At 55.0% G+C, this 25,641-nt stretch overlaps 6 protein-coding genes across 6 annotated transcripts; all 6 read right to left on the minus strand.

Moving 5' to 3' along the window:
- Positions 1-411: 411 nt before the first annotated feature.
- ABB37_03374 (putative dual specificity protein phosphatase) lies at positions 412-5,262 on the minus strand (the record flags this gene model as incomplete). Its single annotated transcript, XM_015800698.1, has 1 exon — positions 412-5,262. The coding sequence occupies one exon, from the start codon at positions 5,260-5,262 to the stop codon at positions 412-414; it is 4,851 nt and encodes a 1,616-aa protein (XP_015660705.1).
- A 4,180-nt stretch (positions 5,263-9,442) lies between these two features.
- ABB37_03375 (hypothetical protein) lies at positions 9,443-11,892 on the minus strand (the record flags this gene model as incomplete). Its single annotated transcript, XM_015800699.1, has 1 exon — positions 9,443-11,892. The coding sequence occupies exon 1, from the start codon at positions 10,910-10,912 to the stop codon at positions 9,443-9,445; it is 1,470 nt and encodes a 489-aa protein (XP_015660706.1). The 5' UTR covers positions 10,913-11,892.
- A 1,013-nt stretch (positions 11,893-12,905) lies between these two features.
- Positions 12,906-14,482, minus strand: ABB37_03376 (putative mitochondrial thioredoxin; the record flags this gene model as incomplete). Its single annotated transcript, XM_015800700.1, has 1 exon — positions 12,906-14,482. Exon 1 carries the CDS (start codon positions 14,283-14,285, stop codon positions 12,906-12,908), a length of 1,380 nt encoding a protein of 459 aa, XP_015660707.1. The 5' UTR covers positions 14,286-14,482.
- A 446-nt stretch (positions 14,483-14,928) lies between these two features.
- ABB37_03377 (hypothetical protein) lies at positions 14,929-17,949 on the minus strand (the record flags this gene model as incomplete). The annotated part of the gene is made up of 1 exon (XM_015800701.1): positions 14,929-17,949. Exon 1 carries the CDS (start codon positions 17,398-17,400, stop codon positions 14,929-14,931), a length of 2,472 nt encoding a protein of 823 aa, XP_015660708.1. The 5' UTR covers positions 17,401-17,949.
- A 568-nt stretch (positions 17,950-18,517) lies between these two features.
- On the minus strand, positions 18,518-22,551 carry ABB37_03378 (hypothetical protein; the record flags this gene model as incomplete). Its single annotated transcript, XM_015800702.1, has 1 exon — positions 18,518-22,551. The coding sequence occupies exon 1, from the start codon at positions 21,827-21,829 to the stop codon at positions 18,518-18,520; it is 3,312 nt and encodes a 1,103-aa protein (XP_015660709.1). The 5' UTR covers positions 21,830-22,551.
- A 502-nt stretch (positions 22,552-23,053) lies between these two features.
- ABB37_03379 (hypothetical protein) lies at positions 23,054-25,588 on the minus strand (the record flags this gene model as incomplete). The annotated part of the gene is made up of 1 exon (XM_015800703.1): positions 23,054-25,588. The coding sequence occupies exon 1, from the start codon at positions 25,133-25,135 to the stop codon at positions 23,054-23,056; it is 2,082 nt and encodes a 693-aa protein (XP_015660710.1). The 5' UTR covers positions 25,136-25,588.
- Between the last annotated feature and the right edge of the window lie 53 nt (positions 25,589-25,641).

Raw genomic sequence — 25,641 nt, forward strand, 5'->3', positions numbered from 1 at the left:
GTACCGTTGCAAACAGTAGAAAAGAAAATCACTGAGTACAAAAGGTCGAGCAACGGGAGAGAGAGAAGCACAAAAAATTAGGAAAGAAAGAAACGGCGTGAATTGAAGAATGCGGAAAACGAGATAAAACAAACAAAAAAGAAATCAAAGCGGAGGGTGAAATCAAACACAACACGAAAAAAGAAGAGAGAAGTGAAGAAAGCTTCACAGCCGTGAAGTCAAAAAAAAACAAAAAAATGTGTGAGAAATCGCGACGTTGCGTTGTGCGAGACGAGCGAGGACATTGTTTTTCTTTTGTTGTTTTGTTTGCTTTCACATAGCAGATATGACACTCAATGGAGGAAAGAGACAAGAGACATAATTGTGTCTCGTAAAGGAATAATAATAATAATAATAATAAAATAAAATCGCTTAACCGGCTGGCCTTCCTAGAGACTCAATATCGAGCGGACGCGTCGCATCCGGGAATAACTCGTGATCCAGCTCCACCAGCTGATCGAAGAAACCCTTGTTCGGCAAAATTGCAGGCCGCCCTTTCTTCGCTACCAGGTACGCCTCATCTAACCGCATGTTCTTTCTCATCATAAGGTACGCAATCACAGTGGTGGCAGAGCGCGAGAGGCCCGCGAAGCAGTGCACCAGACAGCCGCTCTTCTTCTGCTGACTCTCCTCAATGAAACCAACCGCCTCACGGAAGGAAGTGCGAATGTCTGCACCGGGAATGTCGTCCACCACGATGACCTTGTGAGTGCCGCCCTCCGGTGGGACGGGCACGAGCTGCCGGCCAACGGTTAGGAGGTAGGAGATGTTCAGTTTCCGGTACACCATCTGCGACTGCGCGGAGCGCAGACTACCACAAAACAAATAGGGAATGATCTCGTCGGGGTAAATCTTGTTCCAATTTATGGTGATGTTCGGCAGCACGGTGTCGAGGTTGTTGTCGTAGTAGTACTTGTACAGCGACGGCTCGTTGTCCACGGCAATCGTCAGGTCGTCAAAGCGCTCCAGCAAACGCTTTTCGGGAAAGGTGGTGATGCGGTCATTCGCCGCAAGATAGATCACCTTCAGCTTCGGCGACAGGAACGTTGTCTTGGTCACGCTCCCGCTGCCGTTCGTTGCCGACGACGCGGCCAGATTTGCGACGGAGCTGGTGAGGCGCTGCATGCCGGTCTGGGTGTTGCCCGTGACGCCGCCGCTACAAGACTCCGTGCTGGTCTGTGGCGCCGTGACCATCAACGGCGTCGCCATAATCTCCAGCAGACTCTCGGGGATCTGCGCAAAGTTGTTGTAGTCGAGCGCGGCCGAGGTGAGAGAGCTAAGATAGATGAAGGTCTGCGGCAGCTCCTCGATGGCGTTGTGGCTCGCATCAAAGGACTCCAACTCGTTCAGGTTGCCTAGGCTGTCTGGCAGGTCCGTCAGCTTGTTGTACGACACGACCAGCTTGCGCAGTCGTATCAGAAAACTCAGCTCGTGTGGAAGAGAGGTAAGACTGTTCTGCGACAGGTCCAGCACAACGACCTGCAACAGCGGTGGGTTGTACACCTCCACCGGCACACTTTCCAGGCCATAGCTATACAAGAGCAACTCATTCGAGTTGGTGGTACGACACCGTTCCAGCTCCTGCTGCCAGTCGTCGTCCTCGATTTCCTCTGCTTTCGGTAACGCCAACTTCTTGGTCTCCTTGCCTTTCATAAGCGAGAACTTCGGTGCCAGTGGCAGACACAGCGAACCAGCGTCTTGCGGCGTGATGAAGTCCGCGCGATTAAAGTTGATGCCGACGGAGCTGCTCGCAATGCTCGCACCGGGAGGAACCATACCGCTGGTTACGCCACCACCACCACCGGTGGGCACGACGCCCCACCCGCGCAGGCTCATGGAACTCCGACCGTTGATGGTCGTGGAGATGCTCTGTTCGTTTACATCATCTGGGAGGTGCACGACGCTCTCCATGTCAGTAAACACGTTCTTCGTGATGCTCGTCCCACCGCCGCTGCGCAGCGCAATCGAGCGCTCCGCCGCACGCAGCGCCGTGAGCTGCGTGGTGAGGGACCCGACAGGGAAGTTTGCCGTCATCTCCAGCGTCTCCAGCGCGTGCACGTCCGGCACATCGGAGGGGTGGACAAGTACGGCTTTGTTCCCGCCCTCCGGGCTGTGCTCGATGGTGTAGACGACGTACGGAACAAGTTGGTGGTCGACCTTGTGGTGGTCGCCGACGGAGCACTTTCCACAGCGGACGTAGTCCACGCAGTCGGGGCACTGGTACAGCGCCACGGTGAGCTCCGCGCCGCACTGCCCGCACGACAAGATGTCTCCGGTGAACGTCAACACCTCGAAGCGGTCGGGGTTGATGCCGGCGCTGACAGACGCGTCGTTGCCCGACTCGGTGTTCAGCCCACCGCCGTCGGTCACGGAGGTCAGCATCTGACTTTCCTGGAAGGGGTCCTGCGCCAGCGCGTCCATCATGGGCGTCTCGTCGCGCGTCTCCGGCTTTGAGTGCACGGCGCCGCGAATCTCGTCGTTCGTCACGTCGATGATCCGCTTTGGTTGGTTCTGCGCCGCTTCCATGTTTTTAAAGTACAGATGCTGCAGCGCCGCACGGGCGTCGAGCAGTTTGCCTAACAACGCGTCCTCAATAAACGCGATCAGCGTCTCCGGAAGGCGTGAGAGGGGGTCCCGCACGGCCGCGAGCACCGCCTCCACAGAGAAGCTATCGTCGTGGTACGTCTCACGCAACTCGTTCCACACGTGATTGTACACCTCCGGCAGCACCGACGCAGCGAGGAGACCGACGCAAAAGACGTCGACATGGGTGCCGTTGATGGGAGATTCCTTCCGCAGCCACTCCGGGAGCGTGTAGAGCGGCGTCCCGGCGGCGATGGACGCGGTGAGGGCATCGACAGTCACGAACAACGGGCCGAAATCCGCAAGGCGGTAGTGAAACGTGTCCTCCGAGAAGAAAATGTTTGAGGGAGAGAGGCACAGGTGCACGACACCGTTGTCGTGCAGGTGCACGAGGCCGGACAGCACGTCCACTAAGAACTCCTGCAGCGTCGGGAACGAGTCGCCGTTCTCGACGGCCGGGACGGAGCGAATGGAGCCGGCCTGCACGTACTCCTGTACCACAAAGCAGTCCACCTTCCTGTCCTCGACGATGTCAATGAAGTGCATGATGTTCGGGTGGTTCACCTTGCGACAGATAACAAGCTGGCGACGCAGTCCGTTTGCCCACGCCTCGCGGTCTGGCGCGCGCAGCTGCTTCAGGATCGACTTGTAGATGATCTTGAAGGCGAACTGTTTTGAGGGGTTGCGGCGCAGGTGCACGAGCAGTGTCTCGGAGAAGCGGCCCTCGCCGAGAAAGGCGTCTACCTGGAATCCGTTGCGCTGCTGAGACCGCGTTGTCGGCATCGAGACGTTACTCAAGGACGCCCCGCGCAGGTTCTGGTTGCTCAGCGTGCGGTCGCCAAGGCTGCTCGACTGGTACGCGCCGCCAAACGCAAAGCTGCCGGTCATGGAGATGCAGCGCGGAGCCATGACGCTGCCCATCAGCCCATCTTTGAAAAATGGATGCCGCAGCAGTCGCAGGATGCTCGGCCGGTGCGCCGCCTTCTTCTGCAGACACCACTGGATTGCCTCCTCCAGGTCCCCTGCGAAGCTCCACTGCGGCTGGGCCGGGAAGGTCAACTCAAAGTTCAGCACCCGCTCCCGCACCTGCTCGTAGGAGCGCTCGGCGATCTCGACCGGCTCGGCGCCGTATGCGAGTCGGTACATGAGGATACCGAAGCCCCAAATGTCCACGGCCGCCGCCCCGTCCACGCCCGCCTGCGACACGGCGTCGATGTCGCCCGTGGCGTACGGCCCGCTCGGGTCGAACACCTCCGGCGGAAGCGAGGCCAGCTCGCCGTTGAAGACGAGGTCCTCGGGGCACTGCGAGGCGAAGAGGCGCCAGAACCCGGCGTCGGCAATGCAGAAGTGCCCGTCCGCGTTTTCGAGCACGTTGTCCAGTTTCAAATTGTTGTGGTACACCTTGTGGGAGTGAAGGATGCGCAGCCCCACCGCCATCTCCGTCAGGATGCGGCGCAGTTTGTCACCGTCGCCGGCAAGTTTGCCGGCGTAGCAGCCGATATTGCCCTTGGGCTGGTAGTTTGTGATGACGATCATGTTCTCCCCTGCCTCGTCGTTGAGGACGTCGCAGAGGCGCAGGACGTTTTCGTGCAGCACGTTCACCAAGACCCGCTGCTCTGCCGTGACGGCGTCCATGAGAGAGCGCCGCAGGACAAAGCTGACGACTTTCAAGACGCGAAACATCGATTCCGTCGCGGCGTCGTCGGCTGTGCCGCCGCCGCTGTGCCCGGTGGAGAGGGACGCGCTCGAGCTCGACGTCAGGTCGCGCGTGGCGAAATAACTGCGTCCGATCGTGCCCGCGTTGTAGGCCGCGCGGAGGCGGTAGCCGTTGATCACCTCATCTTGATAAAAGTCCGGGATGCAGATGACGCTCGACCGGTTCGACAGCGAGACCTCCGGGTGGCTAAGAAAGAGCGGGCCGACGGCGCTGTTGCGTAGCGCCGCAAAGACTTCGTACATGCCCCGTTCCTCGACGGTGGGTGGGGTCGGGTCGAGGTCCTCGCACCTGCGCACGATGGTGTCGACACGTGCTACAATACGCATGGCGCGGAGCGACAACTTCATCAAAGAGGCTGATTGAGTATTCGTCGGTGGTTGCTGCGGTTGTGGTTGCGGTTGCTGCTGTGGGGCATGAGAAACGCCAGTGTCGACCTCCGCCGCTGCTCGCTGCGCCGGCGAGCCCGCTGCGCCACCGCTGTGCTGTCCCGCGCTGTTCACATCTGCGGTGTTGCCGTGACTCCCTCGTCTGCGCAGTGCGACGCCTCTATCAAGATCTTTGACGCTGCTGCTGTTGCTGCTGTTGCCCTTTTGTCCTTCCTCGGCGACGCCTCTTCTGACTTCTACGGCACAGTTCGCACGCGGGTCAGTAGCCGCAGCGTGGCTGCCCGCGATTCTTTTCGGCGACGTCATCACCGCCCCGTCGGCACCGGCCGGCAACTGCGCAGTGCTGCCGGAGTCCGTGTTGCTCATAACGTGCGCCGCGCTCGGCTTTAGCTGGCCTAGTGGCTCATCAGAATCTACACGTCCCCCTGAGCTGTTGTCATCTACGTTGCCGAAGCCGGTGGGGTCACACGTGCCCGTTGGGTGGAGTGCTGCGCCAGCCTTTCCTCGCTCCGTGGGCCGCTTCAGTGCTACCCCCATTGGTGACAATCCGACAACACTAAAAAAAAGGGATTAGAAAAACAAAAGAGAGAAAACAAAGAAAGGTTTTCCTGCTTCTGCTCTTGAAACCATCCAGCAGCACGAATTGCGACGCACCGTGGCGGAAGCCGTCAGCTCTGAAAGAAGGGGGGACAAAGTGTTATGGTGCTGGCTCTTCTTTGACGTGGGAAGATGCAACCAACCGTTTCTGAACAAAAAGAACAGGACTGACGCGAAGCGAGAACAGAAAGGACCTTCTTCTGTAACGAAAGAAGAGAACAACAAGAACACCTATATACCTTTTTGTGACGCTCGCGCGCGTTAATCGGCAAGCGCAGTAAAAAGTTTTGTTTTCTTCGCCAATTAGAAGGCAGAAAAAAGAAAAGAAACGTGCGGTGAAGAGAGAGAGAAACGTGTTTGAATGACCTCGAAATCGCAAAGCTTGTGTACTTCTCTCACTTTCTGAATATGACGCACTTGCTTTTGAGACGTAAAGAGAAACAGGAAAAACAAATACGGGAGGGAAATCGATATGGGCAGGAGAACGACAAGAGAAGGCGAAGATCAAACGCAGATACACAGCATTGGCGAAATAGCCCGAGGGGTTTTACTTTTTTTTTTTTGAAACTGCGAGAAAAATAGCTTCAGCGCTATATGATGACAGGTAATTTGCAAAACAGCTCCCGCTGTGACGGATGCTGTGTCCTTCGGGTCATCCTTAAACGGCATTTCAGAGAAACTAGCATAGCCAATTGCACGAGGCGACGTGGCTCTCCACTGATCATCACGTTATATCACTGGATTGGGCGCTTTCTCCTCCTTTCCTTCATGTCATTGTTGTGCTGCGCCTCAACAGTTTTACCCGATGAGCAATACACCAACGCCTCATCTAATGGGAAAAAAGAAGAAGAAAAACAACCGGTGAATGAAATAAATAAAGAGAAAAACCGATGACGATGAAAACAACTACCACCACAAGAACAATAATATGATGTTTAAATAAAAAGGAACAAGGCGACAGACGCGGCCCTTTTAACGTGAAAGCACACCACCACCACCACCACCACCACCAAAAACCGAGAAGAAGAAAAAAAAAACCCATTCGTTATCTTCCCCACGGAATCGATTCCGTTCACTCCAGCGTAGTTTGTACGGGTAAAAGTGATGGTCGTTGAAGGAGTGTAGATTGCGAATACTTCCACCTACTGAAATCATCAACTAGTCTGCAATCGGACACTCCGTCACAATGCGGCTTCGTCCCTTCTTTTGTTCTTCGCCACAATGAAAAACGCGGCCTGCGCTGATGCTATCAGTGCGCTGTACTTGGCGAACGAAGATACGAGAAGAGCACCGCCATTTCTTGGTTTCTTTCAAATGCTTCGTGGACGCGCTAACTGGTACTCTGCCAGGCTGAAGAAGAACACCACAAGTATCAGGCACACATACATCTTCAGGTGGCGATGAGTTTTTTCGTGTGCGTACGAAGACAAAGTAAAAAAAAAGAGCTTTAGGCATAGTTTGTGTATGTGCGTGAGCGCACCAGCAGAAAAGGTTTGTTAGTAGGCGTAACGCCGTTTGAAGAAAACAACTCGGGGAGAACAAAAAGACAAGAGTCCAGTAGATAACGAAATATACGTGCGGTTCGCGTGAGACAAGATCCGTAAATGAATTCGTCCCTCACACATTACTCCTGAAAACACACAGACACCTGCAGCCACCAAACGGCAAAAACTCAAGTTTAAGCAAAAGAACATGAAAGCACATCGAAAGCTCGTGGGCACATATTACCCAGCAAAAGTAAAAACAAATTGTAGAAGAGAAAGAGGTGAGAGAAACTCTAAAAAGGCAGGCACATGAAACCGCAAGAGAAAACAAAGGGTGTTTGTATAATGGATTTTCAAGCACGTTCAAACGCGCATCCGTCTCTGCTTGGCCGTCTATCCGAGACGCAACTCCTGAAGAAGAACAACAAAAAGACCGGGGCAAAGAAAAACAAAACCGTAAGTATTTTGTGGGGGTTGAAGACTATACGGGGAGTCAGAGGTGCCACGAAACATCTGCGCTCGCGTGTACGCTTGCTGCACCCAACGGTAGTCTCAAACCCCGAGAGAAGGGGAAAAAAGCAGACGCGCGGCGATGAAAGGGGAGAGAGCGATCCACAGTGGGAAACGACTCGACCAAACCTGCAGCAGAAAAAAAGAAGGGAAAAGAGGGAATGTGTCGCAACGGCCAGCAAGGGTCACATCAACGAAAAAGGCGTAAGTAAACACCTACACAAAACGAGAGGCATTTTTTTTTCCTTCTTTTCCTTGGAACGATCACAGTCGGAAACAAGACATCTCCAAACTCAGCAGTACACAATAAGAATAAAGGAAAGCTTCTCCTGACTTCAATTTCTTTTACCGGAAGAAAAAGGGTTCGTAACCGGAACGCGAGAAAGTCGAAAGCCGCATCTGTCGAAGACGCACACAACAACATCAAAAATCAAAACGCGGGTACACACATACAAAGATGTACACATCAACCACATCAGGGAAAATAAACCTTTCAAGAATCAATTAGTACCGGTTTAAAAGAGAGGAAGCAAAGTCGAAATACTAAGGCACAAAACAACGTAGCAAAGCAAGGGAAAAGAAAAAAAGAAGAGAGAAGAGAGAAGCGCATACGCACAGCAGCTGCGCTGTTAACAAGGCCCTGTGAGCCAATACGCACCGAAAACGAAGACAAGAAGCAGTAATAGTGGGAACAAACCTCAACAATAAATACAAAACTCCCGTGAATACCAAAAGAGAAAGAAGAAAAAGAGAGGCGCCATTTTCTCGTATCGAACAACATCCATATTTTATGCTCTCGTGATCAGTGTTGTGCAGCGTGAGAACGAAAAACGCCTCATTAACGGTGAAGCGTAAGAAACACAAACACATCATTGAATCCGCTGTGATGATGGTCCACAAGAATGAGAGGGGGTAACACACACACACACACACGAGGAAACACAATGAGGAGGAGAACGATCGGGACGCAAAAGAAAAAAGAACACCAAAAAAGCGTTAAAATAAGACAAAAAACGTTTGTAAATAATAATAAAAACGCGTTAGCTCAAAAGATAACGGACTCGATCAATACGTTATCTTCTGTGAAGAGACTTTTGAGAAAGGAGTGAGAGAGGAAAACAGTAAGCAAAGGATGGTCATTGTTTACAGCGTTCCTATTGAACTGCTTAAGATGCCAAAGAGAAGAACAGACGGAAAACATTTTTTGCGATAAAAACGTTTACCGTTTCAGTGTCAAATGTTGAAAAAAAAAATCAAAACAGGAGCATTGACAGTCTTGACAACACTTTTTTGTTGGGTACACAGGGTACCAAGGATGGAGATCCACCTGAACAATTTAAAATACGATTCTCCCTTTTCATATAATAAATAAATATATATAGCTCGGAAACAACAACAACAACAAAATATTCGAAATCTACTTCACACTCGAACTAAGTCTTTGCTGGGAGCAGGAAAACAGAAAGAGTCAAAGGAGGAAAATGAAAGAAATACACGTATTAGGATAAAACAATGATAAATTTTCTTTTGAGGGTAAATGGTGCACACGTCCTCAAAGAGAACGCAAGTTCGCAAGTGCGGATGAGACAACACAGGAAAGGAAAAGTTTCCGTCTTTATTTAACAAATAATAATAATAATGACGAGCAACATTTCTAGCAAACTTATCTTACAAAACAAAACAAAACGAGCGTCACTGTTATCAAACGAAGCAAGAGACGGCGTCAACACTGAATAGCACAAAGCCAACAAAGAAACAACAACCCACAAAGAAATCTCCGGAAGTAGTTTTCCACATGTACGCACGCACAAGCAAAAATAGGATCAATAAAAAAGACAGTACCGCGAGCAGCCTGTCATGCTAGAAAAAAAAAGGGGGATTCGAAGCATGCCTCGTTACGGGAAACTGCGTCACCATATTTACGTTACATCGCATCGGAGGACAGCGAGGATGCGCTACACGCCCACCAAAACAACCGAAAAGCACGTCGTCCACAGCCTCGTAGAGCCCTATAAGAGCGGAATTTGTTAACCTGCACTGTAAGTTGGAAACACACCAGCCTTGCATCATTGCTACAAAAGGGTCCAGCTGTTGTTGTTATTGTTGTTTGCTTCCCGTTGATGAAGTCAATGGTTGCTAGCCTTTCCGTGCGCGTGCGCGCTCGTGGACGACTGTTTGGCAGTCTGTGCCTTCGCATTCCCGACAGAGTGTATCAGCCGCGACAGCGTGTCCTCATTGCCGCTCTTCTTCGTCCCTCGCGACTCCCGCATGGCCTCGAGGCGCTGCTTCTCCGTGAGTCGCGCCTCGAGGGCCTTCACGTACGCTTGCAGCTCCTTTTCCTTTTTCATCGGCCCTAGTGAATCGTCGGTTTGCGTCCCGTCCGACACGGTGATGCGGCGCTCCGTGCTCATGAATGTGTTGCCTCGGCTGCGAAGCGTCGTCCCTTGACCGCTCTCGGTGCTGACGAGCTCGCCGAAGGTGGAGATGGGAAAGGTAACGACCGTGCCGTTCGGGTACTTGTACACCGTGGAGCCGAAGTCCAGCGCGCCTTCGCTGCACTCGCGCGGTGGGTAAGCGATGCGGGGCCCAGGGTTCGGCTTGTGCAGATCAATGGCACCGCAGCTGCCATCCGAGCCGACCGAGTTCGGGGAATCGAGAAAGTTGCCGTCGCCCGCGTTGGAACGGACGGTCGTCATCAGCTGCTGCGTCGAGACCATCGGCCCGAAGGTGCCGAGCAACTGCACCCCGCCAGCGGCGGCGTCAAAGGACGGCGCTGCGAGCAGCTTCTCCTGCGCAGACGGGATGGAAATGGAGGGCTGCGAGGGAGGGCGCCCATCGGACACGCCGAGTAGGCAGCGGTCCGCTGCGGACGCGACGGCGTAGGCGGTGGTGAGACGGCGCAGCTGCGAGCACAGCTCCTCCGCGATGTCCTCCAGCGGTCGCTTGCTCAGCTTGAACGGGTCCACGTGCGTCTGCTGCGGCGGCTGTACCGCGGCGCTTTCCGCCTTGTCCGCCTGACTCCCTGTCACAGCGGCGGTGTGCGACATCATGAGAAAGCGCAGCCGCTCCAGCGCCACCACCGCGTCCTCCAGCGAAAGACGCGTTAGGTAGCTGCGAGAGGATTCGACAATGCCCGCCTCGCTTTCCTCACTATCGCTGGGAGAAATGTCGTGGGAGGTCGTGGCGCGATGCAGCGGGAGGGCAGGCGGCTCGCTGCGCTGCCCCGCCCTTTCCGTTGCCATGGACGAAGAGGAGCTGCCGATGTTGCGGTTGCTGAGATTGTTGCCAGCGGCGTCAAGCGGTGGCGTCGAGCGCGCCTTGCGAGACGGCAGTTTGGCTGGGGCAGAGGACCGGATAGCGGGCGGAATCGCCTGCGGTACCACGGCGCGCGGCCTGGTGGAAAACACTTCAACGCCCTCTAACCGCGCGCTGCCGGCCTTGTCGCTCGCTTTCACGGGGCGGTGGGAGTTCAGCCGCGGGGCGGCCTCCATAGTCGGGATCAAGACGGCGGCGGTCGCGGAGCCTTTGCGCGAAGGTGAGGCGTTCGCCTTGTTGGTCGCCTTCGCCGCGGACAACGATTTCGGTGATGGCATCATTGCGGCTACGATTGGTTCTGCGTATGCGAGTGCGTGTGGCTTTCCCTCTCTGCGAGGTGTTCGCGGGAATAAAGAAAAGAGGGGAGATGTTAAATTAAGAGGCTGATGCAGGAAACCGGACGCTGCGGGCGGGTCCGTCTGCTTTCAAGCAAGAACAGAAAAATGAGATATGCCGAGAGAGAGAGAGCGGCGAAAACAAAAAGCGGTCTCTACAAACAAGCACACAGACAAATAATAATAACAATAATCAAAAAAAAAATTAATTATCGGCACGAGGGAGATGCGTTGTAGATTTTACTCCCGTGCTGGCTAAATCGCCTTCTTGCACGGCTCTACGCAGCGTCGCCAAGGGGAAAAAAGAGAGAAAAAAAATACGGGAAAACAAAGACAAACACGGCCAATAATAATAATAGTAATAATAATGATAAATTTTCTTCCCTTTGCAGCACAACAAGGAAAGAGAAAGGCTATGCGGGACCACTGCGCAGTGAAGCAAACAAATGCAAACAAAGACCTGTAATCCAGCTACATATACGTAAACAGGTAGAGAAAGATACTGCGTTGCAAAGTGTGAGCCAGTCGCAACGGCAAAGTGAACGGGTTAGCTCAGTAAATCAACAAACAAGATCCTGAAGCGATTTGAAAAAAAAAACTGTGAGAGAAGATGCTTCGTAGAAGAAGAATAAGCGAAAGAAAGAAAAGAATATTGGTGTGTGTCTCCTCACCCTTGCGCAAGTGCACCGCGGATTTGACAGGTATGGTTTTTCACGAGTGAGCCTGTCACGGTGAACCTGCTTTTTTCCTGTTCCCGCTTCTCAGGGAAGCTAGAGCGACACCAATGGAAATGGGTACACAACGGTGCGTCAGAACTGTACAGAAGAACAGCAAAAAGTTGTTCTGTGACGCGTCGCAGATGCCTCGAGCACAACTTAACAGCAGTACTGGTACGAGCTGGAAGTAAAACTCTCAACGAGGAATTCTATTCGCGGTTGCGATCAGGTTTGACGGATTGTGCATATATATATATATATATATATATCATGAACAGAGCAGTCATGTTTGAAAGAGTGTGTGATGAGAAGTTATGGAAAACGCACGATACGACGAAAAGAAGAGGAGAGATAGAGGAGGAGGAGGAAAAGAGGAATAAACGGAAGGCAGTGCGTAGATAAAGGACATGAAGGTGGCCGACGAACTCAGATCCTGTGCCGGTAACGACGATGATTTGCTCGCTCAGCCGCATCAATCACGTTGCATCTAGCCCTAGGGCAACGTAGAAACGTACGGCACCCCAATGCATATGAGTTCGAAAGGTGCGCCATCCTCTTAACAGGTAAAACATTACTTCGGCTCCTGGATCTTTACTGCTTCTCTCAACGCGGCTGTTTTTGTTCTCAAAGACGCTGCTCCCATTCACCAGCTACAACGTCAATAATAATAATAATGAAAAGAGAAGCTTCATCCGTCGAGCACACATCAAGAGGTCTTGTTTCTGGAGAACACCAACAGCGGCATGGGACACACGCACGCACACGCACAAAGAAATTAAAACGAAAGGAGGGGGGGGGGGGAACGGCAAACCCGCTATTCGTCTTGTCACCGTGGCCAACATGCTGGAGAGCGACAACGGAGACAGTAATTTACACCAACTAAACAAACACAGACACACAGCAAGAAAGCCCATTTGTGTGTGAGTGTGTGTGTGTCAGACGTGAGAGGCAAGAACAACCACCAAACAAAAGAAACACGAAAGGACGACATTTTCACACCGGCACGAAAGACCGCATTTTCACAACGGCATGCAAGCAGAAAGAGGCACAAGATAGCCCAACATGCAATGAAACTCAAGCCAAAAGGGCGTGGTGAGGAATCAACCGCTGGTAAACGCACCATGCCCTCCCTGAAGCGATGTGCTCACTGAGTTCCTTCACTTTATTATTCTCTTTTTTTTAAGGCCATAAAGTTAAGGGATCAACCGACGTGGCTGCCGCTTTTACTTCTCCTGAACACGCTCGCCTTCGACGTGCGTCGTGTCGAGACGAAGCTCGCCGTTCAACACCTTCTGAAGCTTCTGCTGAAGGTCGCTGTTTGAGCTGATGTTCTCCAGAAGAATATGGCGCATCCTGGTGGGCTGCCCGTGACGCAGCAGCACCACAGCTCCCGAGTCCGTCGTGGCGTCTGTGGAAAGCGTGACGCCAAAGGTTGCCTGGAATTGCTGAACAACGTCTGTCCTGTGCTTCGCCGCGTGAAAGAAGAGCAACGGGTCGCTTTGAAACTGCCGTTGTACATCAGCCAAATTGACGCGCTCCGTCAGACTGATGACGCAGAGCGGCGAGTGGCCGCGCATCTTGACTGCCCGCGGCGAGCAGAAGTTCTCCATCGTCTCGGCTGTAAACTCCACCGCCTCCACCGGCAGCGCCATGGCAGGATGCTTCGGGTGGTGCTCGTGAGAACGGTCGTGACGCTGGCGATGCAGGTGCGCGTGCGGCCTATCTTCTCCCTCCCCCTCCTCCTCTAGCCCTTCTACACTGGCGGTGATGGCGCTGTCCTTTCCACTCCCGCACTCCCGCTCCACGCAGTTCAGAAAGAACTGTGCGACGGGCTCGTAGGCGATGGCATTTTTGGAATAAGGTACGAGCTCAAACGTTCCCTCACCGGCTCCGTCCGCTGCTGCAGGAGGGGTGTACCGCAGCACCCCGAGTGTCGGTAGCTGCGTCACGTCGAAGCTCAGCGCAACACCCTTATCGAGTGTGCACCCCCCGACAAAGGTCAGCGGAAAACTCTTCAGTTTCGGCGACAGCGCCATCACGGAGAGCATCGGCGGCACCTTCTCCTTCGCGGAAAACAGCACCCCTATCCTTCCCTGCGGAGCCTCGCGGGCGGCGTGCTTCAGCTGCTCCGTCGTCGACACCGTCTTCACCTGGGCCGCCGTGATGTCGGCCACCATGAAGCCTTGCAATGCGGCGGCGGTACGCTGACCTTGGTAGTCCTGCGGCGATGCAATGGACTTGGTGCCCATTTTCCAGTACTTGATGGTAGGAAAGCCACGCACGCCGTACTGCTGCCCGACACTGGAGTGCTGGTCAGCGTCGATCGCGCCAACGCGTATCGTGCCCTTCACTGACTCCGCAAACCGCTCGAACTCGGGGTGGAAGTGCTTGCAGTGCCCGCACCATGGCGCGTAAAAGAGAATCACGACCGGTTTGTGGGTATTGACGAAGCCGGGCAACGTACCCGGGGTCAGCTCGGTCACGGCAGACGACTTGCCGTACGGGAATGCCGCAGCGGGACATGACACAAGCAAGCAAAGGACAACAAGGCCCATCAGCCCGCCTCGAAGAGAGAAGGCAGTCACCGGGTTCTGCGATGACATTATTAATGCGTATTCCGCCGACAAAACACCAACAACAACGTGTCAAGATTCACTACCACAGAGGATCGGCCAAGAACACTTCGATTTTGTGCACCAACACCGATTCGCTGTGGGTGTGATAATGGTAGTAGCAGCCTAAAAGAATCTCGACTATCACCGAATTGAATGATTGGAAAAGCGATGTATCGGAAACCCACTGTGTGTGCATGTGTGTGTGTGTGTGTCGCGCACCGCCGTGTTTCACGCAAGAGGCAGAAGGAGAGAACAGGACCAAGAAGGAGAATGGGACACGTATGAGCTTGGCAAGGAAGTCGAAGGAAGCGAACTCGTCGTGGCAACCTCCCACCGCAGAAACTGTAAGCGGCACTTGAGACGGTCGAGACAAAGCAAACCCACCTAAAAAGAAACTATCTATGCTCTTTCCTTTATAGTACCGAGCAGAGGACAAAAAAAAAGAGTCAAAATGAAATACAGCATTTCGTTACTACAATCCGTCGGTGTAAATCCAACTGCCTCGTCGAGAAGCGAAGGCGACAAATACATTTTGGGCCGTTGTACAGCCGCAAAGAAGAGATTCAGCAACACGTAAAAACAACAGAAAAGACGGCCTCGGCATAGGTGAAGAATCGGGCTGCGGCGAGTATTAACGCAGGTTGCGGCGAATCCAGCGCAGCGTCAAGACGGCGGTGGTCGCCAACAGACCAAAAGCAGCGTACATCGCACTCTTGCTTTCACTGACCGCGGCGGGTGTGATAACTTCCGAGCTGCAGCACGTGCAGATGAAATCCAAGGGAATAAAAAACGTGTTAAAGCTGGTCAGCAGACGCAGATGCTGCTCCGTCTGGTTCATCGCGACGGAGAACTGTAAGAAAAGAAGGGACTCGGACTGTTCTGCTAAGTGGGCTGAGATGGACAACACACTGTCCACGTAGAGCATCTCATTTTGGTCCGCGAGGTTGAACGGATGATCGAGCGCCCCCTTCAGTTTCTGATACGCCACTTTCGACTCGCGTAGAATGGAATTGTGGCTCGTCGTCTCGCGCGATAGTAGATGCAGCTCGGCCATGAGACGGGTCATGGAATAAAGGTGATGTGCAGAGTGCTGGGGGGCATCGAAGATCTCCGTCTCCATCACCTCCAGCCGCCGTGTGTTGCGGTACGCCGACTCCTGCAGCGTACGTGAGGCGCCGTGATAGAGCAGTCGTACGAGGTCCTCCCAGCCCTCCACGCGGTCAATCACCGTGTTGTGCACACCATCGTAGACGCCATCATTGTCCTCCTCCTCGTCTTCCTCTTCCATCATCGACCCCGACCGCGCAGCTCGTCGCAGCGCCTGCCGGACAATTTCTTCTGTGTCCAGTGGTCCGCGGCTGTTCGTAGGGACGGAGCGCACGGTTCGCGTGGATCGTCCGCCGTGGGAGGTCAGCTTGTTCCATTGGGACTGCATGTCGCTTATGAAGGCGATGGGGGCGCGATGCACCGTGACGACACGCCACCGCACTTCGTAATGCGTTGGCGCCGTCTCTCCCTCTTTCGCTGAAGCTGATGGGTTAGTAGTCTTGTATGCGGAGTCGTCAGCTTTCGTTGCCATCTCCTCTCTCTCGTCATGGTCCTTTCCCGAGCGTCTCGCCGCGCGCTTGCGCTGCGCACTGCGCGACAGCGCGAGCGCCTCATTCGCCGCTGTCGTCGCCGCCTCCGTCTTGGGCGCGTCGGGGTCTGTCTCTACCGGATGCAGCTCCTTCCCCACAAAGATGGTGAGACGATCGCTGAAGTCGGACATCGTAAGGGAGGGGCGGCGGCGGGACGAGGAGCGGTGGCGGTGGTGGTGGCGCAGTGCCGCTGCCGTCCCAGCCGCGGCCGATGACGTCTTTGACGCGGTGGGCGGCTTCGCGAAACCCGCTTTGGCGGCTCGTCTGGCGGATTGTCGACGGCGCAGATGCCGCTCCAAATCCTGGACCCACTGCTGCGACGTCTTCACCCTCCGGGGGTAGAAGTCCATCGTGGCCACGTCGTAGACGCAGTCCTCGTCGCCGTTGTCTGCGGCGGCGGCGTTGTCGACGTCGCCATCCGCAGGGGGGTGGTCGTGCCACTGCTTTGCGAGCGACCACCACCGCCGGCGATGGTGCTGCGAAGAGCGACCACTGCCGGCACCGAGAACGCCGCCGAGCTCGTCCGTTTGCTGGTGCACTTCCTTGGCGAAACGAAGAATGAGACAAGCCCAATTCTCATTCACGTATGTCACTGGTAGCGTCGCCCCACTCGCCACATTAGCGTACACGCCAATTGGGAAGCGGCTGCCAAAGAGCTTACGCATGACGGAGAAGTCAAGCTGACCTTCTGGAATGTGCGCCAGCAACGGGTCCTTGAAGAACCCCGGAGAGGTGGACACGTCCAGCCAGCGAAGGCCTTTCATGGTGCTCACCTCCGTCGTGTTGAAGAGCTGCTGAGCCTCATCCCCCGCAACGATCTCCTCGAAGAGAATATTCTTTTCTGCGTCGAGCAGGCGCTCTCTTTTCATTCGCGCCTCCGGCGTCGAGGCGTCGGCGGTGCTGGGCGGCTCCGCCTTCTTGTCCTTTGCAACCTCGTCCATTTTCAATAGTGGGTCCGCCTTCGCAGAGCTCTTGCCATCTTTCTCTGCCGTCTTGTTCGCTTCCTTCGCTGGCTCTTTTGTGTCTGCGACGCTTGGATTGTTCTCCGTTGCACTGTCTGTGAGTTCCGCCGCCACTGTGTCGGCTTTCCCGCTGTTGGTTGTGTTCGGCTTCTCAGCTCCGCTCCTTTCACCCGAGACCGCTTTTTGATCTGCGGACTCCGTCGTACCGGAGTGCGTGATAAGATTCCAGAGATTCGATGAGCTGGTGAAGGCACGTCCAGACGAAGCGAGGGAGAACGTGCCGCTGCCGCCACGTGTGCGCAGTGCAGTGCTGTGAAAGCACCTCACCGTGGAAAGGTGGGTAGACAAGGCTTGCGGGCTGACATGGCATGTTAGAAAGCAAAGCGAACACATCGGTCCTTTCGTTTGCAGTGAAGGGCAAAAGCACGACCAAAGGGCCGACCTGCACAATCGCCGCATTGGCGCATGGGGAACACAGCGCATCAAACGGCAGCTACTACACATTATCCCACGAATGAAACAAAGAAAGCAAGGGAAACAACAACAAGAAGAAAAGCAATGCTAATGAAAGAGTAAGCGGCGAGAAGCACACTAAACTACTCCGGGCGTCAAGTCCAACGTCAAACTTGCTTGATGATCCAGCCAGCAAAAAAGGGACGCTGTAACACTAGGAAACGTAAAAGGAAAAAATCAGCGGTAGCGCAGTTAAAGAGAGAAAACAAAAACAGGAGAAAGAAGAATATGCAGCTACGACAACGTTTACGTTACGTTGCCTGACTACCTAAAGCTGCAGACTGCCATGTGCGTCTGTGCGTATGTGTGTGTGTGTGTGTATTGTTTTTTGAAAGGACGAAAACGGAGTTAAATATATGTTTTGAAGGTGTTTGTTGGTGGGTGTGGGTATAAATGTGTTGGGGGAAAAGTGATCATAATAATAATAATAATGATGACTACTACAAAGCTGCATTAATGCTGTTGATGCGTGGCATCCATTAATGCACCTCCCACGTGCTCATCACGAAGCAGATGGAAAATGCTGACCACGAGAGTAACTGTAGCGGTGAAGCAAGAAAACATATATAGAGAGAGAAGAAAGGAGAAAGATTCACGAATCAACGCGGCAGGACCGAATCATAGCAAGAAACCAAAAAGCAAGGTGCTCCTCCCTTCCTGATACATGCGCCGACGGCTTCATGCCCACCGTGCTTGCTCAACCCGCTTGGTGCATTTCGATTCCTTCACAAGCATCGAAACCCAACTACAGGAAAAAAAAAAGATTCTGTTCACCGTATGAAACACACGAGAGTAGTTACCTGAAAGCTGCTGCTTCCAAGTAGCGCAACATGCTCCACTTCGGTATTCCTTTTTTTTTTTTGGAGGAATCGTCGTAGAAAACACAGAGAAATGAAAAACGAAAAGAACGAGCATCCAGCGGGAGTGTAACGGGGCAAAGTGGAGTAGGTAGCGCCGCGGTACGTGAGACAAAGCGTAGACCACCGTAGCGGCAACCAGTCCAGATACGTAGCGGAGGTCAAACAAGCGAACACAAACCCACACACCCCAAAAAGAAAAAATGAAAGAACCGAAGCTCTTTTGCTACGGTCTCTTTCGGCACGACGAATCATAGCCACGAATCGATAAAACGCGTGGAGGACAAGGACTTCGCAGCGACAGAGTGTCGACTACTCCAGTGGTGCCCTTCCTCTTCCTTGCTTCGGCAGCCGCCTTCGGTGAGCGACGAGAGGCCAAGTCGTTGATAGCGGTGAGATACCGCTACGGAATTCCACGAGTGTGAGGAGGACTGCGGCTGGCCGTCCAGCGAGAACGAGAGAGGATTTTTGCTCATGAAAGTGCTTTTTTGCAGCTCCGACACCAGCGGCGCTTCGTGAGAGCGCGTACGAGTCGACGACGCTTTCCGTGGCACGTCAGGCCGGTCCTTCACAGAGCTATCGAAGTGTGCGGAGGTTGTACCATCTGCAGCGCAGCTCGTCTGTGTACCGTGATTCTCTCGAAGAGCCGCCGTGTGCCTGTCCACGGCGCAGGACTCCGCCTCAAACGGCGGTGACAGGATGGGACTGTATTTGCGGTGCCTGAGTTTCACAACGGAAGTGTTTGGAGTACCAAGAGTGGTGCCGTCTTCGGCATCGTTGTTTGCATTTTGGTTCACGTCGTCCTCACCGAGCGCGGGGGATATGAGCGGTGCGTGCGGTGGCAACGTCCGCTTCCGTGCTCGTTGGTCCACGTGCAGTCCGTCCAAGCGAAGCAACAGTTGGTCGGTCGCGCTGTTGTCGCTCTGGAGCGATGATCCAGTGTTTGCCTGCGGCTTCTTCTCCAGTCCTAGTTCGCCTGTCGTTTTGGACGGTTGTGTGGAGGAACGCATCCCGGGAATCGGCAAGGCCTGTATGTACGGCGTGGCAGCCCGTGACAGCAGAAAGGAGCAACTTTCATTCATCGCCTGCGCGGGGGAGTGAATCATTGATACGGACGGTGTGCCCAGGTTGAGCGTGTCCGTGAAAAGACGTGGACTGATTCGCCCGGTCAACGCCGGCTCCATTGGCTTGTGCGCCGCGACAGTATAGCCTCCAAGCTCATCAGGGCTGAGAGCGGAGCGACGAAGGGCGATGCATTGAGAGAGTTGGCGTGACAACTGTGTGGCTGACGTCGTCGCGCACTCTCCTGAGAACAACTGCGGTGGGGAGAGTCGCAGCGGCGTTTCCGTTTGCCTCGCCGTTTCTGCAGTGCTCTCACGCACATCGACCTCGCTTCTATTGCTCGAGTACTGCTGAGACGTGGAGGAAGCAGTCCAGTGCGCAGCCGCACTCGAATCGGCGTGACTGGATTGCCCTACCAGTTCAGGCGAAACAGAAGGGAGGTGTGCGTGGCTGATTGGACGTGCGTGGGCCACCGCGAGACGCGCTGCTCCGTCATGGGAGAAACTGACGCAGGAGGCAGATGAGAGGGGACGGAGATGCACCGGCGAGTCATCACCCGGCTGCGGCATCCAAACACGCGTCGTCTGATCGGCGCGAGCGCGTATGGGTGACACCGAACACTCGGAGCTGGTGCTGTGCGGCACGCGGCAGGAAGCGTCTGGCTGCGCCGTGCCCTTTTCGTCTTGTATCGCGCTCTTTGCGGTGTGCTCAGCCACGGTGGGACAGGCAATCGTGGCCTCTTCCTTCGCTGCACCGTTCTTGATGGACAGGGAGCACGGCTGCACCGCCTCTGCATCAGCCTCTGCCTCACTCTTTCTATCGGAGCTGAGCGCAGCCAGCGGGGCAAGGGTTACCAAATGATCCTCGCTGCTAATAGAGGAAAGCGTCGGGGAGGGCGGCGGTCTAGGCGGTGTGCAGGGCGGCACAGCCGGTTGCTGTGGCTCCGCTACGCCTCTCGCGCGAGTGGTGGACGCGGTTAACTCCGCGTACAAGGCATAGGCCTTTGTGGGAATGGGGGAGAGCTTCACGGGCGTGGGGAAGCCTGTGATCTGTGCGTGGCCCTCCCAGCTCGGGGTGCTGGACCCAAGTCTGCGAGACGGATGCGGCGTAGGCGTCTGAGTAGAGGCACCCGCCGCCGGCGCTGCAAAGGACGGAGACGCCGTGCGCGGGGTATGGAGGGTGGCCGAGGCGGCCTGCGTCAGCAAGTGACACAGCAGATCGCGCCGGATCGGCGTGGGCATCGGAGTTTTTTCGCCACATCCAGTTACCGTCGGTGTCGCCGCGTGGAGTTGCACGTCAGCGGGTAGAAGTTTAACGGTGCTGTCGGAAGGAGTACGTTCGTCTTCGCTGGCACATGATGTCCCCGTCGTCTTCCCTGTCGCTGTCCGGTGAGCAGATGCACCTCCGTTGGTTTCGTTAACACGATTGCGTACGTTTGCGATGCACCTCGACTCCGCCACTGTGGCGGACAGCACGGAGCTATTGGTTGACACTGTTAAAGCGGAATTCGAAGGTACCGCAAAATGCCGCTTGAGAGATACATTGTGTGAAAGGCTGTTGTGCTGCTTGTTCGTGTTACTAGAACTGAGAGGATCTGGTGCACGAGTGCAGTTGAGCGTAGTGCTGCTGCCGTCGCCGCCTCTAGTGCTAATATCCGATGGGAGCAGGGATGCGTTCATGCTCTTTTCTGGTTCTGCCCGAACCTCAGCCGACGAGGGACGCTGCGGTGTGTGCGCCAGGATAGTTTCGACGGCAACACCCGATGACGTTAGAGACGTTGGTTGATGCAACGTCTCATTGGAAAGCCGCAGCAGGCTTTCTACACGCTTCTCCCCTACAATGCTGCTCACCTCCCCTTCTTCCTCCTCCGTCTCCGCGTCGTCGTCGATGTCGTTTTCTTGAAAGAGAGCACGCTCAGCCACACCGACCTCTCCAGGGCGACGCGACACGGGCCGTTGCAGCTGTCTGTCGCCCTCTCTCACGCTGCTCACGTCGGCTGAGGAAGAGTTTGCAATCACTCGTGCTTCCTCCCTCATCCCCTCCATCTGTTCACCGGTGGGCATACCACTTTGCGAAGTAGGCGTTGTGGCGTGATGGATCTGCTGCTCAGATTCAATGAAGGTGAATCGAGCAGCCTTGTCCTCCGCAGCCAAACTGGAGACGCAGCTGTCATCGCGTGCTATCGAGACCGGAGGAGACGGAAAAGAAGAAACAGGTCGGCTCAGGCGAGGCACAACCTTTTCTGCGTTTCCACCGAGCTCGTCTTCCGCATCTGCCGCGGTTGTCGCGCCTCTCGCAAACGAATTGACCCGCCAGGACAGCGGAGCATCCGACAGCGTCGACGGGGCGATGGCCGAGGTGAGACCGCTGTTGGGGAGCGTCACCAGCGGGCTCTGGCTGATTCCGTGAGAGCTGCAAATACCAATGCCGGAGGCGAAGGCGCTGCGTAGTCGTGACTTGCGTCCGTCGCTGCCGAGCGTCTCAGATCTCCCAAATGGCATATCGCACGAGCATTGATGCAAGCCGGCAAATTGTCCTGACGGAGGACGAGGAGGGGGAGAGATGATGGTGTGCTCCGCAGCGCTTCCAGAGGTGGGGGCACTTTCAGACGAGCTAGCGGCCGCAAAACCTAAGAAGGAGTTTGCTGAGGTCGCCAAAGCAGTGCCGCACGAATCAGCATGAATACACGACGAAGCGTCTGCAGGCGTCGGAGTGTGACGCGACACAATCAAGGAAGACCCATGCGGTGGCGAACTGCTCAGCCTCGTCTCGCTCATCCTTACCACCGTGCGCGTACCGTTTTGGTAAACGTGCAGTTGCCGCTCTGAACCATGCATTTAGCGGGGCCTTCCTTGTCGTTGTTATGGCGAATCGAGATGTATATATGAATAGAGAAAGAGAGAGTGAGTGCTGGTTATCTTTCATTGAACGTAAAGCAGGTTTGCATCTAGAACCGAGAAAAACAAAAAAAATTCCAAGCAAACGCAAGGAGCGTGGAGCCGTTCTTCTGCGTTACAAAAGGACGCTGACACGGGCTGTCTATGCTGTGATCTATGCGATGTATCGACAATACATAAAGAACAGGTGTGCGTGCAGTTCTGGTTTTATATCGATCACACGCAACTGTTTTGTGTCTAGTAGGTTGCAAAGCGTACCGGTGTGATGGTGTGTGCTTCGTCTTGTGTGGGTGGGTGTGGGTGTGTCATCTAACTATAATTGACACTATCGGAGATGCGCAGGAAGAAGGGAAGAGAGAGATAGAAGAGTGCGTGTGTGTGTGTGTGTGTGTACAACAGGTCAACGAAGAGGGCAAGCAGAGAGCCTCTCACGATGGTCTCGCGGATGACACTTGATGATGGCGATTTCCTAAAGCAACAATTGCCATACACGTTTCTCGAACGGTATGAAGTAACGATTTATATTATATATATATGTTCAGTGGTATTCTTGTACTTTCATCACCTGATGCATCCGACGCCTCCTTTTCTCTCTATCCTGCTAACACTTTACGGTTACCACCTGTGAAGGATCGTCACCAACAGCTACCCAGCCCAATACATACGCCAAAGAATGGCAGAAAGCCGCAAAAACTGGTTCTGACGGAGTCAAGCAACGTCTGGCAAACGCTTGAAAACACGACGACACAGTCATACCAGGAAAAGCACACATTAGAAGCCGCTGTATCTTACCACTTCTATACGAAGATCCACCCCACCCCTCCTTCCTTATTGCTTGAATGAAAGGTCGGCGATCAAGGCGACGTGGTCGGAGGGGAACTTCTTATTCGGTAGAGCAAAGTTCTCTGTTAACTCCGACTCAGGAGGAATCGGCACTGTTCGCAGCACCTCGATCGAGCCAGACGAGAAGAACACGTAGTCAATCACCTCACGGAATGTCAGCGTGAAGTTCGTCCACGGCAGCGAGGGATCGGTGCGTTGGTACGCGTCTTGCAGGTGAAGCGGCGGGGTGTGAAGGGCCTCCCGAAAAACCTCTGTGACAACGTGATCGTCACCGCGTGCGGGTGTCGATGTTGCATCGGGCCCCGCCGCTTCATTCGGCTGCCCCGTCGGACTAACAGACTCGCCTGGAGCTCTCTTCTCTCGCTTGAAATCCTTGCGTGCAACGGTCGCCTGCGGCAGGACTGTCTCCTCGCCCAAAAGCTCCCCCAGTCGTTCAGCATCGTAGCCCAGCAAGCGGGAGCAGCCCCACCAGAACAGCTTGCCCTTCTCCCACGAGTGGTGCTCGGCCTCCACCTGACCGGTTGTAAGCAGACGATACGCGCCGGTGGGGTGTGTGCAGTTGAAGTCGCCGCATAGCACAACAGGACGCATCGGTAGTGCGCTACTCGCCGCACCCGCCGACGCCTTATCATCTTCGCCGCCAAGAGGAACAGCAGAAGAGGGAGAAGAAGTAGACTCCATGTTTGCTGTTTCCCGCGTCACGGTTGCGATGTGCAGCCAGTGCATCAGCATGTAAGCTTGAAGAATGCGGATGTGACACGCGTTTGCATGGTAGAAGAGATGCGTGTTGCCCACCACCATTTCCGTGTTGCTCGCCACATCCCGCAGCACCAGGCGAGCGCCGATGGTGGTGAGCGCCGACAGCGACTCTTTCAACTCCGGGCAGGCACCGACTCGTTCGGCGAGATCAACGTGGCGCGCGGCAAGCGTGGCGTAGTTCAGGGGAATGGAGTCGGCGTGCACCAGCTCGTACCGCGACTGGCGGAACAGAAACGCACAGCCCTCCTTCACCGTGCCACATTTGTTCATGTACACGCCATCGTAGCCAGCGGCCCTCATCACCGGCAGCAGGAAAGACTGAAAGACGTCGCGGCCGCATTCCTGCAGACACACGAGATCGGCGTGGTAGGCAAGGAGCTCCTGCGCAATGCGCACCTTTCGATTCTCCAGGTCCAAAATGTCGTCCGTCGCAAAGGGGTATATCTTCGCCTTGGAGCTGCTGGAGGTGCAGAAGTCGTCGTACAAGACGTTGTACGTCACAACGCGAAAAGCAGGCGGGGCAACGGGTGTTGTTGTCTCCTGCCAGCGCGCGACGGGCGGTGGCAGCGGCCGCACCGCATCCGGCAGCCGCAGCTCCGTCCACAGACCCGTCGAAGAGTCTAGTGAGACGCGCAGCATCATGTGCTGGCCGATTAGATCAGGCGGGGGCGTGAAGGTGGACGCGGTGCCCACCACACGTGCCGTCGCCGCCGCCGCCGCCGCTGCCGTTGTTTCTTGCGTCTTGTCAGCTCTGTTTGAGGCAGAGCCCTCCCCGACGACGCACCACTCGTAGCACACGTCCTCCTCTTTAGCGAAGAGAACAGAGACGCTAGCGCACGCCAGCGGCAAGCCGACGTACGGCACGCCCGGCGTCGCGATCGCGGTGATGGTGGGCACGTTGAAAAATATGCGCACCGTCGTGCTCTCATTGAGCACCAGGACGTGTGCGTACTTCCAAAAGATGCGGTTAGGAAGTCCGCTGTTCAACTCGCGATACAACACCTCCCCTTCCTTGTCCCCCTCTGGACCGGGTGCCATTTTCACGTCTGCGGACCCTGGTGCGGCCAGTTCGCCGGCGTCTTCTTCCGCTGCTGCGTTCACTTCGGATGCCCGGCAGTACACCCGCACGGATGGGCACCCGGCAAGCAACTCCTCGCGTGACTGCCGCTTCGACGCCTGACCCTTGGGCCGCGGCGGAGCGAAGAGCAGGCGCATCCGGTCCAGCGTCTTCACGGCAGGCTCCTGTTCGTCCCGAGCCATGCTCTTTACGATCGACGACGTCGCCGCTGTGGCATTGGGAGCCACCATGGGTGCCTCAATGGAAAGATCGAGGGTCACGACATGACTGTCGTGGGGATATAGCACAGCAATTCTATTTTTTCCGTGCATCTTGCGCTGCAGTGGGTACTGCTGATGATGGGAAGGAGTAACCGCAGACGATCGCGACGACGCGGCTGAATTTGAGCGATTCGCTGTGGGTTTGCCGGTGCTGCGGGGAGAAGTGGCACTGGCGTTTCGAGCACCTTGGCTTGTCTTACGGAGATCTTGTTTGCTCCAGCGACGCAGTGAGCTGTCGAATTTGTGGTCTGCTAGAAACGACGCGGAGGACGCGCCGGCAGTGGGTTTTCCGTGGTTCACCTTGCTTGATGCGTGTTGCGGTTTCTGAATCTGCTGATGTTGCGGATGGAGGAGGCGGTCAGCGCCCCGAGTGAAAAAGCGTCCAGGCACGCACAGCGTCAACGTCGGGAGTGCTGATAGGCCTGTGGTTCGGAAAGTATGGGAGGCGCGGGAGCAAAGCAGACGAAAACGACTTT

Source organism: Leptomonas pyrrhocoris, assembly GCF_001293395.1.
Source record: "Leptomonas pyrrhocoris isolate H10 chromosome Unknown, whole genome shotgun sequence".
Taxonomy (NCBI): domain Eukaryota; phylum Euglenozoa; class Kinetoplastea; order Trypanosomatida; family Trypanosomatidae; genus Leptomonas; species Leptomonas pyrrhocoris.